This window comes from Leucoraja erinacea, chromosome 20 (assembly GCF_028641065.1).
Source record: "Leucoraja erinacea ecotype New England chromosome 20, Leri_hhj_1, whole genome shotgun sequence".
Lineage (NCBI taxonomy): Eukaryota > Metazoa > Chordata > Chondrichthyes > Rajiformes > Rajidae > Leucoraja > Leucoraja erinaceus.
Genome location: NC_073396.1, coordinates 9,414,277 through 9,427,887, shown reverse-complemented (window position 1 = coordinate 9,427,887; position 13,611 = coordinate 9,414,277). Strand labels below are relative to the sequence as shown.

Genomic DNA, 13,611 nt, shown 5'->3' with positions numbered 1-13,611 from the left:
TTGGGTTCGATCCTGACTGCGGATGCTAGTCTGTACGGAGTCTGTACGTTCTCCCCGTGACATGCGTGGGTTGTCTCCGAGATCTTCGGTTTCCTCCCGCACTCCAAACACGTTCAGGTTTGTAGGTAAATTGGCTTGGTATGAATGTAAAATTGTCCCTAGTGTGTGCAGGGTGGTGTTAGTGTGTGGGGATCGCTGGTCGGTGCGGACTTGGTGGGTCTGTTTCCACACTGTCTCTAAACTAAAACTAAACACATTACATCATAAGATGAATTTCCTCCTTAGTTCCGATCTAATTGACGCAAAAGGAAGAGGTTTTTGCAAGTCGTTAGGCTGATCTAATGATAACGCAGGGTATTTGACCCTTCCAATCCATGCTGACACCTGGGGAGCAATCCCACTACTTCTATTTTTGGGGGGTAAACCAGCATCTGCAGTTGCTTGTGTCTCCATTAGTTCAATCGCTCCTCTTGTTTCCCGGTCCCCTGCAGTTTGTTCAGTCTCAACAGGCAAACTCCACTCAGTCAGTGCCCAAGGTCAGCATTGAACTTGGGACTTTGGAGTTGTGAGACAGCAGCACTAGCTGTGCCGCTCCCTTGATCAGGAAGTAAAGGGTGGACGGTTAAGCCACTGAAGGGGGAGCGTGGTGGGTGGGGAGGGGTGGGGAGAACATTTATTACCCACCAGCTCCTGCAATGGTGGCTGAGCCAACGGGAGAGCAAAAATGAGGCCTTTCTGCCCTGGTTTTTCTCCTAGTTCTTTTTCTTGTCATTGAACAGTAACGGAGCTATGCCTGAGGAGTGTTTTATGTGGTGCGCGACCACATTATGTTACTGCTAATTTACCGTACTGTATCCTTGTTTTTACAGGTGCCCTGTATGGATGATGTATGTGGACTTCTACCATTCCTTAACCCTGAAGTGCCTGATCAGTTTTACAGACTCTGGCTTTCACTCTTTCTACACGCAGGGTAGGTGCTTTGAATGTTTCGAATCACAGCTCTACATTGCTGTTACTTCATTCTGCACTGTAGTTTTGTAAAAAGGCAAAGTTATTGGTGAAAGGCTGCAATCTAAAGCTACAATTGACTGTTCATGGAGTATAATATTTTTACCTGTGGAAGGTATTTCACTCTATCCCCAGAGATGTGCTTTGTATGCAAGGGCAATGTCAATGTCCATTCAGAACTCTGTTTTGAATTAAGTAGCTTCTTCGAGCGTAGTTGTGAGTCTTTAGAGACACAGCGGGGAAGCGGGCACTTCGGCCCACCGAGTCCGCGCCGACCAATGATCCCCGCGCACTTAACGCTATCCTAAAACTCTAGGAATAATTTGCAATTTTACCAAGCCAATTAGCCTACAAACCTGTGTTTAAGAGGGAACTGTTAGGACAGTGTGAAGAAGGGTTTCGGCCCGAAACGTTGCCTATTTCCTTCACTCCATAGATGCTGCTGCACCCGCTGAGTTTCTCCAGCTTTTTTTTGTGTAGCCTACAAACCTGTACGCCTTTTGGAGTGTGGGAGGAAACCGGAGCACCCAGAGAAAACCCACGCAGGTCATGGGGAGAATGTACTGTACAAACTCCGTACAGTCAACACCCATAGTCGGGATCGAACCCGGGTCTCTGGAACTGTAAGGCAGCAACTCTACTGCTGTGCTGCCCGCTGTAGGACTGGAGTTGGATGGAGACCAGTCTGTGGTGGATAATCCTTCCCCTGAAAGTGTACAATTGACTTGTTGCTCTTTGTGACTTTCTGGTCATTTCACCAGTTGCCGAGTATATTTTATTAGCTGCATTTCTATTCTGCAGTTTTGATATTTGAATATATCTCTAGCCCAATAATCAATATCTCTGGATCACTGTCCTAGTTAACGTAACCACATGCTACTAGGTTGCATGGACCTGAAGGAGGTTAAGAAATGATGGGTTAATTAAACATGTAGTTTAAACATAAACATTAATCAAGGGCACATCGACTGTTATAAGGATGGAAATCTCATGCCCGATCAGTTCCAATTCCTATCCTTGTATTCTTCCTGCCCTTCTCCCAAACCTCCTGCAGTCCTTTTGAGAGCGTCCCTTCAATTGTGGCCTCCTGGTTATCCATGCTGCTTCCTTTCAATGTTGTTGATAGCAGTGTCTTGTGTTCTGCCCCCTTGCTTTCCTTCATCAAGCCATGACCATGTGACCCAACATCAAGTTTATTGTCACATACATAAGCATAAGGTACAGCCACAATGAATATGTAGCATGCAGCATCATCATAGATACATAGACTCAGTTACAAACTTAAATTGGGAGCAACACGGTGATACAGTGGTGCAGCTGTTGCCTTACAGCGCCTGAGACCCAGGTTCGATCCTGACTACGGGTGATGGCTGCACGCAGTTTACACGTTCTCCCTGAGGGCGCGTGGGTTTACTCCGGGTGCTCTGGTATCCTCCCACATTCCAAAGACATGTAGGTTTGTAGGCTAATTGGCTTCTATCACTGTAAATGGTCCTTGGTGTGTAGGATAATGTCAGTGTACAGGGTGATCGATGGTCGGGGCAATACAGCTGTTTCCACGCTGAAATGTTTCCAAATTGGCATTCTGGTTTAGTTTAGCGATTAGTTTAGAAATGCAGCGCGGGACCAGGCCCTTCGGCCCACCAGCGATTCCCCGCACACTAACACTATCCTACACACACGAGGGTCAATGTGCTGTTACACCAAGCCAATTAACCTACAAACCTATGCTTCTTTGGAGTGTGGGAGGAAACTGGAGATGCCAGACAAAAATCCATCCAGGTCACGGGGAGAACGTACAAGCTCCGTACAATCAAGCACCCATAGTCAGGATGGAAACTGGGTCTCAGGTGCTGGAACTCTGCTGCTGCGCTCCCTCGGTTGCCGCTTGCCCGGCTTGCAGTTTACACAAGCAGAATTTGCTGTAACTGAATGTAAAGCGAAAGGTGCGATCCAGGTGTTCGAAGGTAAAGTGCGTTCCTTGGTCTTGCACCTTAATGCCTCTCCTTGGCAGGAGTTTGAAGCTGAGCGAGCCAGTTGCAACCTAAGCATCATGTTTGCTCCTGAGTCTACTATTGCACCATATGCCACACCTTTCCAAGACACTTATTTCCACCTTTCGTTACCTTGTCAACCCCGTGCCTGCCTCAGCTCGTCGGTCTGGAAATCCCATCCACACCTTTATTATCAACAGTATGGATTATTCCACCACACCTCTGAGATATCATTAAAGTAGTTTTTAAAATATCAAAAAAATTCAAGTTGAATATAGAGCGATGAAAATTGCTCGTGTGTTCATTCTTTTAACACTGAGAATAAAATTAAATTGGAGAACTGGTACCATAAACAGTGGAGAATTGCTGATAGCATATGGGCTCAAGGTTATTACGGTCTTATTTGTCATGGAGGAGACAAAGCCTATTTTGGGATTAGGTGGATAATTGTCACGTGTGCCGAGGTACAATGAAAAGCTTTGTTTTGCATGCTATCTGATCAGGTCAGATTATGCCATGCATGAATACAATCAAATTGAGCTTGAGTTCAATAGGTATAGCAAAGCGGAAGATACAGAGTGCAAAAAGTAGTTCTCAGCATTGTAGCGCACCAGTTCCAGAGACAATTTGGAGACCCTCTGACTATCTCTAATCGGACTTTACTGGACTATATCTTGCACTAAACGTTTTTCCCTGTATCATGTATCTGTGCACTAGTGGATGGCTCAATTGTAATCATGTATTGTCTTTCCGCTGGTAGACAAAAGTGCTGGAGAAACTCAGCGGGTGCAGCAGCATCTATGCAGCGAAGGAAATGGACAACGTTTTGGGCCGAAATTCGCATTGTAATTGTCTTTCCGCTGACTGGTTAGCACGCAACATAAGCTTTTCACTGTACCTCGGTAGACATGACAATCCATATGCATAGGAGGGTCTGAAGAAGGGTCTCGACCCGAAGTGTCACCCATTCCTTTTATCCAGAGATGCTGCCTATCTGGCCGAGTTACTCCAGCATTCTGTGTCTATCTTCGGTCTAAACAATCTATGGACAGATTTGTTCTGGCAACTGTAACGAGAAAGCAAATATAATATTCACAGCATTTCTGCCACATGGTTGTGTAAACTGAAAGTAAATAAAACCCAGGGGCTAGATCACTGTCATTCCAGACCTCTCTGGTCTTATCACAAACTAGCGAGATAATCCTGGGGTGGTCAGTGACGTGAAACTTTCACAGAGAGTGGGTCTAATTGTCATCTTCAACCCGGCTATTAATTCCTGCATTTCTTCATCAGCTTCACCTGCACGTGTCTGCACACCCACAAGTAAAATCAGCTTTGCACAGCTTATGGCAAGGTAAACCTCTTTGGTAAATGGAAAAGCAACACTAAATCTAGCAGCACTCCAATTACTTTCTATTCAGCTGCCCTGTGCGGCTCTAGCTAAAGAAACATAGACATAGAAACATAGAAAATAGGTGCAGGAGTAGACCGTTCAGCCCTTCGGCCCTTCGAGCCAGCACTACCATTCAATATGATCGTGTCTGATCATCCAAAATCAGTACCCCGTCCCTGCTTTCTCCCCATGTCCCTTGTTTCCGTTAGCCCCAAGGGCTGTATCTAACTCACTCTTGAGTATCATAATATCTTCCACTCACCCTTTCACTGTCTAATGGGATATTTTGGTTACAGGGACCAGAAAACAAATGCAGGCTTGTAATCAGTTTTCATTTCCAAGGGAAAAATAAGTTTGAAGTTTAATTCAGCCTTCTCCCAAGAGTTGGGTGTTAAGTGTTTTCTAACAGTAGAATTGTTGTGTGAGGGATTTGCTTATGAAAGGAAGAAAGGAATAGATAGTTATTTTATTCTGATCGTTACTGAGTTCTCATCGTGTAATGCACTCAAAAGTTAGTAGCACAGATCCTGAACTACACGTGGACGGTTGCTGGGAGAATATTTGAATGAGGCGAATAAATAGAAAATATTTGATTTGGTAATTAATTTCATACAAATTGACGCCACACTTACTGCATCAATGGCTGACCTAGAACCCTTGGCTTACATCCTATCGCACAGAAACGTTTAATGCGCTTGTAATCCAATTATTAATTATCCCTATTTAAAGAATGCTAATCTGTCATGGAAAATAATTTGAGCAAAATACTGTCCAGTTCTAAAACTTTGAAGTTTAGGATTAATTTTAACGCAAAATTCCCCTGAAAACCAGGTATCAAAGTCAAAACTAAAGCCAGGGATTGATTTCAGACAATAGGATTTTATTGCCACTGTTGCTATGTGATGAGCTATGTGTTTCCACCGTTTCTTGTTTTTAATTGAGCAGGATTTGATTTAATTTGAAGTTGACGTTGCTTTTGACAGTCCATATAACCATATAACCATTTAACCATATAACAATTACAGCACGGAAACAGGCCATCCCAACCCTTCTAGTCCGTGCCGAACACATAATCTCCCCTAGTCCCATATACCTGCGCTCAGACCATAACCCTCCATTCCCTTCCCATCCATATAACTATCCAATTTATTTTTAAATGATAAAAACGAACCTGCCTCCACCACCTTCACTGGAAGCTCACTCCACACAGCTACCACTCTCTGAGTAAAGACGTTCCCCCTCATGTTACCCCTAAACCTCAGTCCCTTAATTCTCATGTCATGCCCCCTTGTTTGAATCTTCCCTACTCTCAGTGGGAAAAGCTTTTCCATGTCAACTCTGTCTATCCCTCTCATCATTTTAAAAACCTCTATCAAGTCCCCCCTTAACCTTCTGCGCTCCAAAGAATAAAGCCCTAACTTGTTCAACCTTTCTCTGTAACTTAGTTGCTGAAACCCAGGCTAAATTCTAGTAAATCTCCTCTGTACTCTCTCTATTTTGTTGACATCCTTCCTATAATTAGGCGACCAAAATTGTACACCATACTCCAGAATTGGCCTCACCAATGCCTTGTACAATTTTAACATTACATCCCAACTTCTATACTCAATGCTCTGATTTATAAAGGCCAGCACACCAAAAGCTTTCTTTACCACCCTATCTACATGAGATTCCACTTTCAGGGAACTGTGCACAGTTATTCCCAGATCCCTCTGTTCACCTACATTCTTCAATTCCCTACCATTTACCATGTACATCCTATTTTGATTTGTCCTGCCAAGATGTAGCACCTCACACTTATCAGCATTAAACTCCATCTGTCATCTTTCAGCCCACTCTTCCAACTGGCATAAATCTGAAACTCTACTTCATTATCCGCAACCCCACCTATCTTAGTATCATCTGCATACTTACTAATCCAATTTACCACACCATCATCCAGATTATTGATGTACATGACAAACAACAGTGGACCCAACACAGATCCCTGTGGCACCCCACTCGTCACTGGCCTCCAACCTGACAAACAACCATCCACCATTACTCTCTGGCATCTCCCATTCAGCCACTGTTGAATCCATCTTGCTACTCCACCATTAATACCCAACCATTGAACCTTCTTAACCAACCTTCCATGAGGAACCTTGTCAAAGGCCTTACTGAAGTCCATATACACAACATCCACTGCATTACCCTCATCAATTTCCCGAGTAACATCTTCAAAAAATTCAAGAAGATTAGTTAAACAAGACCTTCCAGGCACAAATCCATGTTGACTGTTCCTAATCAGACCCTGTTTATCCAGATGCTTATAGCTTATATATATATTATCTCTAAGTATTCTTTCCATTAATTTGCCCACCACTGACGTCAAACTAACAGGTCTATAATTGCTAGGTTTACTCTTAGACCCCTTTTTAAACAATGGAACAACATGCGCAGTATGCCAATCCTCCGGCACTATTCCCGTTTCTAATGACATTTGAAATATTTCTGCCATAGCCCCTGCTATTTCTACACTAACTTCCCTCAATGTCCTAGGGAATATCCTGTCCGGACCTGGAGACTTATCCACTTTTATATTTCTCAAAAGTGTCAGTACTTCCTCTTCTTTGATCCTCATAGTTTCCATAGCTACTCTACTTGTTTCCCTTACCTCACATAATTCAATATCCTTCTCCTTGGTGAATACCGAAGAAAAGAAACCGTTCAATATCTCCCCCATCTCTTTTGGCTCTGCAGATAGTTGTCCACTCTGACTCTCTAATGGACCAATTTTATCCCTCGTTATCCTTTTGCTATTAATATAGCGGTAGAAACCCTTCGGATTTACTTTTACCTTACTTGCCAAAGCAACCTCATATCTTCTTTTAGCTTTTCTAATTTCTTTCTTAAGATTCTTTTTACATTCTTTATACTCCTCAAGCACCTCATTTACTCCATGCTGCCTATAATTATTGTAGATCTCCCTCTTTTTCTGAACCAAGTGTCCAATTTCCCTTGAAAACCATGGCTCTTTACAATTTTTACGATTTCCTTTCAACCGAACAGGGACATAAAGATTCTGTACTCTTAAAATTTCACCTTTAAATGTACTCCATTTCTCTTCCACATCTTTCCCATAAAACAAACTGTCCCAATTTACTCCTTTTAAATCCTTTCGCATCTCCTCAAAGTTAGCCTTTCTCCAATCAAAAATCTCAACCCTAGGTCCAGTTTTGTCCCTCTCCATAATTATATTGAAACTAATGGTATTGTGATCACTGGACCCGAACTGTTCCCCAACGCATACCTCTGCCACCTGACCCATCTCATTTCCTAACAGGAGGTCCAGTACCGCCCCTTCTCTAGTAGGTACTTCTATGTATTGTTGCAAAAAACTATCCTGCACACATTTTACAAACTCCAACCCATCCAGCCCATTTACAGAATGTGTTTCCCAGTCTATGTGTGGAAAATTGAAATCTCCCACAATCACTACCTTGTGCTTACTACTAATATCTGCAATCTCCTTACATATTTGCTCTTCCAATTCTCGCTCCCCATTTGGCGGTCTATAATACACCCCTATAAGTGTTGCTACACCTTTCCCATTTCTCAGTTCCACCCAAATAGCCTCCCTAGACGAGCCCTCTAATCTATCCTGCCAAAGCACTGCTGTAATATCTTCCCTGACTAGCAATGCAACACCTCCACCTCTTGCCCCTCCAATTCTATCACACCTGAAGCAACGAAATCCTGGAATATTTAGTTTCCAATCACAGCCCTCCTGCAACCATGTTTCACTGATCGCCACAACATCATACTTCCAGGTGTCAATCCAGGCTCTAAGTTCATCCACTTTTCTTACAATGCTCCTAGCATTAAAATATACACATTTAAGAAACCCACCCTCTCTTATTCTCTGATTATTTTCTTTTTCTTCTCTCTCCCCTACATTTTGGGTCAGAGTGCTACCATTCTCTGCCCCCTGCTTCACACACTGACTGCTAGCTTTCCCAATTTGAGTCCCTCCCCCCCAACCATACTAGTTTAAAGTCTCCCCAGTAGCCTTTGCAAATCTCCCCGCCAAGATATTGGTCCCCCTTGAGTTCAAGTGCAACCCGTCCTTTCTGTACAGGTCGCACCTTCCCCAAAAGAGGTCCTAATGATCCAGAAACTTGAATCCATACCCACTGCACCAGTCCCTCATCCACGCATTTATCCTCCACCTCACTCCATTCCTACTCTCACTGTCGTGTGGCACAGGCAGTAATCCTGAGATTGTTACCTTTCCAGTCCTTCTCCTTAACTCTCTACCTAACTCCCTAAATTCTTCTTTCAGGACCTCTTCTCTTATTTTACCTATGTCGTTGGTACCTATATGCACCACAACCTCAGGCTCCTCTCCCTCCCATTTCAGGATTTCTTGGACACGTTCAGACACATCCCTGGCCCTGGCACCAGGGAGGCAAACTACCATCCGGGACTCCTGTCTGCGTCCACAGAATCGCCTATCCGACCCCCTGACTATAGAGTCCCCTATTACAATTGCCCTCCCCTTCTTTTCCTTACCCTTCTGAGCAACAGGACCGGTCTTTGTGCCAGAGACCCGGCCGCTGTCGCTGCCCCCAGGTAGGCTGTCCCCCCCACCCTTACTCAAGCATGAGTACTTATTTCCAAGGTGTACAGCCACCGGGGTACTCACCAGTCCCTGCCTCTGCCCGTTGCCCTTCCTAACTGTGACCCAGTTTTCTGTCTCCCGTGGTCTTGGAGTGACCACCTCCCTGTAACTCCTTTCTATGACCTCCTCGCTCTCCCTGAGCAGACAGAGGTCATCGAGTTGCTGTTCCAGGTTCCTGACACGGTCCCTTAGGAGCTCCATCTCGACGCACCTTGCGCAGATGTGGACGTCTGGAGGGCACTCCGACTCCATGACCTCCCACATCTGACATCCAGAACAGTAAACTGCCCTGGAGAACAGTAAACTGCCCAGTCGACCACAGTTTAGTTGTTTTTAGTTTAATTTATTTTGACGTGGACCGAGGTACAGTGAAAAGCTTTTGCCCCGTGCTAACCAGTCAGCAGATACATGATTACAATAGATTCATTTACAGTGTACAGATACATGATGAGGGAATAACGTTTAGTGCAAGGTAAAGCCAGCAAAGTCCGATCAAAGATGGTCCGAGGGTCATCAAAGAAATAGATAGTAGTTCAGCACTACTCTCTGTGGTAGGATGGTTCAGTTGTCACACCATGCCTGCCCCATTCTAATAACTGTCAAACACAGTAGCGGGCCAAGGGCTGATGCAGATAGCAGGCACCTCCAGGGATCCAGGGTCGTTTCTGACCTCGGTTGTCGAAGTTTGCTCATTATTCGCCCTTTGAACATGGTGATATCTGCTGGCTGTACCAATTTCCTCCCACATCCCAAAGTTGTGCTGGAAGGCCTGAAATTATTTCCTTGGTGCAGGCAAATGACAAACTAATCAAAAGGGAGTTGATGGTTCTGTGAGACAAAATGGGTTGCATGGTTCCGGGGAAGTAAGGTGAGGGGCAATATGATAACCTTGTTGGGAGCTGGCATTGACCACTTATTATGGCCCACGTGATCTAACTATTCCTTTGGTTTATGTTTCATTTGCAAGAAGACGACTCAGGAGAGCTTTAGCTCATTTGTTTTCAGTAAGTGTGCGTGATGTGCAATCATTTGATAATATCGATGTACTGTTTTATCGACTTCAAAGACAGATATGTGATTTTGAGAGGCAGGAGCTGAATCCTGTTTTCATGTTCAAAATGTATAATTTGGTGATCAGACTCCTTTCTATTTTTTTTCATCCCACAGGATTCTGCACTGCCTTGTGTCCATCTGCTTCCAAATGACCATCCTTAGGGACCTGGAGAAATTGGCAGGGTGGCTTCGGATTTCCATCATTTACATCCTGAGTGGGATCACGGGGAACCTGGCCAGTGCCATATTCTTGCCTTATCGAGCGGAGGTTGGTAAATCCTTGCTGCTGGGTGGCGTTCGCTCAGAGGGTGGTGGGTGCATGGAACCAGCTGCCAGAGGAGATAGTCGAGGCTGATCAATGGGTTCACTGGTGCTTAATTGGTCGCACATGCAACTGCACAGTGACATTCTTGGTGCATATACATATATATATATATATCCGTGGATTGTCACCTTGTTGTGGTGGATAAGATTGTATGGACCTGTGATCCTGAGAGCGATGACGTCTGGAGCTATGCTCCTGGTAGGGCCACCCGTGGCGGCAAGGTCGAGGGGGGAGGTCTCTGACAAACTGTAATCCAACCAAGACCTCAACGGTGGAACAGGCGGAGGACGATGGCTGACCTTAGTGGAGCTAACGTCACATCGGATGGGAAGGCGGATGAAGGCTGCAGCAGAAAAGGGTCTCCGGTCGTCTTGGACTCCATGCCACTGGACTCTGACCCAGATCTGTCAAGGACCATGGGGTGGCTGTCTGTGCACCAGTCTCCCCACGTTAAACAAAGTCATGCACAGGCGTCCTCCATATGGGGAATAGCGCCCTGGAGACAGACACCCATGGGCAGCCACGACCAAAGGGGGCCTATGAAGAATATTTTACTTACAGGCGACGCCACGTTTGCCGCCATTAGACCAGTCGGCCCGCGCGCTCGATGTACTGGAGCAGTTCCCGCGAACCGACGTCCCTCTCCCCTTCTCGCCCGGCCATCTTTGAGTCCCGGGGTTGCCTCCTGCAGCCGACCTTTACAGCGCTGCGGGCATCACCCGGGTCACCCTCCTTGCCGCCCCTTGCTCCTCGCGTCCGTCGTCTCCAGCTTCCTCCTGGTCCCGCCAACAGACGGGCCTTCGGGTGGGTGGGTGCCCCTGGTTACACGACTGATAATAGAACAGCACTTCACAGGCACCTGGACAGGTGAATGGATAGGGAAAATTTAGTAATACAGGGCAAACATGGGCAAACGAGACTAACTTAGAAAGGGCATCTTGGTTAGCACGGATGGGTTAGGCTAAAGGACTTGTTTCCGTGCTGTAAGATTGGCTCTAATGCACTTCCATGGAATGCAATTATAATACGAGATGAAGTAGAATTGATGAAATGTTCACAGCACGGCTGTAGTCTTTGGGCATCTTTTAACCACCGAAGATTTATGTCAAGTACAGGATTAGGGTATTTTTATGAAAGGAAACCACGTACCTGCAAAGGCATGAAGCGCCAGGGCTGAATTCACAGAGATCAAATATAACCATATAACCATATAACAAGTTCAGCACGGAAACAGGCATCTCGGCCCTACAAGTCCATGCCGAACAAATTTTTTTTCCCCTTAGTCCCACCTGCCTGCACTCGTACCATAACCCTCCATTCCCTTCTCATCCATATGCCTATCCAATTTATTTTTAAATGATACCAATGAACCTGCCTCCACCACTTCCACTGGGAGCTCATTCCACACCGCCACCACTCTCTGCGTAAAGAAATTCCCCCTCATATTACCCCTAAACTTCTGTCCCTTAATTCTGAAGTCATGTCCTCTTGTTTGAATCTTCCCTATTCTCAAAGGGAAAAGCTTGTCCACATCAACTCTGTCTATCCCTCTCATCATTTTAAAGACCTCTATCAGGTCCCCCCTTAACCTTCTGCGCTCCAGAGAATAAAGACCTAACTTATTCAACCTATCTCTGTAACTTAGTTGTTGAAACCCATATATGCTCACCAGAACTGAGGGAAATACATCTAGTTCCCCCTAAAGTATAACCATACCGCTCATATCGGGGACGATGCTTGTTTATGCACAAAAATGACATCTATTCATATTACGGGGATAACAGCAATTCATACTCACAATCCATCAGCACCTCCCACATTCATTGCAATCCAGCAATTTCATCTGTGACTCCTGTTGCAATTATCTTCATTGCTCAAAGACCAAATTCTTTAAAGATGACCCCCAGCTGCAAAGCAACTCTTTAATTGTTCTGTAATTGCTCGCTTGCTGTCTGTATTCTAAGTGTCTGCTTCCATCCCAGGTGATTATTTGCGCACTAGCCACAGAAGCCGATCTATCACATATTACGATCACTCCACATTTTACAATCTCTACGCCTACAGCCATATTTCTCACTTCAGCTATGACCCTCGGACTATCTTTGATCGGACTTTGCTGGCTTTACCTCGCACTAAACATTATTCCCTCATCATGTATCTATACACAGTAAATGGCTCGATTGTAACCATGTATTGTCTTTTCGCTGACTGGTTAGCTCGCAACAAAAGATTTTTACTGTACCTCGGTACACGTGGCAATGAACTAAACTGGACTTTATTCAATGGAAAATATTGAAGAGAAACCAAAAGGCACGCAAGGTGGTTTTGTATGGAACTTTTTTTAAGTTAGTTCTAGTGCGGTCCAATTCCATAAATAGCAAAAGAGTCATCTATTTACGCAAGTGAAGGCAAATCGCTGGTAGTAAACATCAACAACATACTGCGTTTTTGTAAGGTGGAGGCTGTCTGAGTAATTTTCGAACTAGAGCCCCGCAATTTTGTAACCTCTGCCTTCTAATTACATCTGTTAATGTGTTTTGTAATGGCTGTTAGATTGTGTTGCTTTAACACCAGTACTGCTGATTACGTCAAAGGCTACTGAGGTTGAAATAGGCTAGTGGCTTTGTGCACTGTAGTTCTCCCCACAGCACTCCAAATTTGGCTAATTGAATCTGACATTAGTAAAACGAGAGGAGAAATGGTGTGGCCTATAAATTGACATCTTTATATTGCAGTCATCTCTCCGGTAATGATCGGTTATCTACTCTGGTTGTTTTGTTTCTCGCATGGAACATTATAATGAGCGTTGATTTCTTGGCCTTTTGTGGATTGGGCTGGTACTTATAAGCTGGTAAACAACTAAGCCTCCTGGGCACCAGGTTCAGCAGGTTAAATGTTTATCCTTGAATGATTTTCTGATCCATCTTGCGTTAATGGGATGGAAAATGTCATCGCTGCTCTCGCTCAAAGTCTACTTCCCCAACTGCATTGATGCCTTGTGTTCAAGAAGGAACTGCAGATGCTGGAAAATCGAAGGTACACAAAAAAGCTGGAGAAACTCAGCGGGTGCAGCAGCATCTATGGAGCGAAGGAAATAGGCAACGTTTCGGGACGAAACGTTGCCTATTTCCTTCGCTCCATAGATGCTGCTGCACCCGCTGAGTTTCCCAGCTTT

General features: G+C 44.8%; 1 protein-coding gene across 5 annotated transcripts in view; it reads left to right on the top strand.

Moving 5' to 3' along the window:
* The window catches only part of rhbdf1a (rhomboid 5 homolog 1a (Drosophila)), a 230,213-nt gene that overhangs the window by 215,156 nt on the left and 1,446 nt on the right, over positions 1-13,611 (top strand). For all 5 annotated transcript variants that reach the window (XM_055651194.1, XM_055651193.1, XM_055651196.1 and 2 more), the window contains 2 exons: positions 870-970; positions 10,226-10,379. In XM_055651194.1, the coding sequence (XP_055507169.1) occupies positions 870-970; positions 10,226-10,379 (255 nt within the window). The remainder of the gene's footprint in view (positions 1-869; positions 971-10,225; positions 10,380-13,611) is intronic.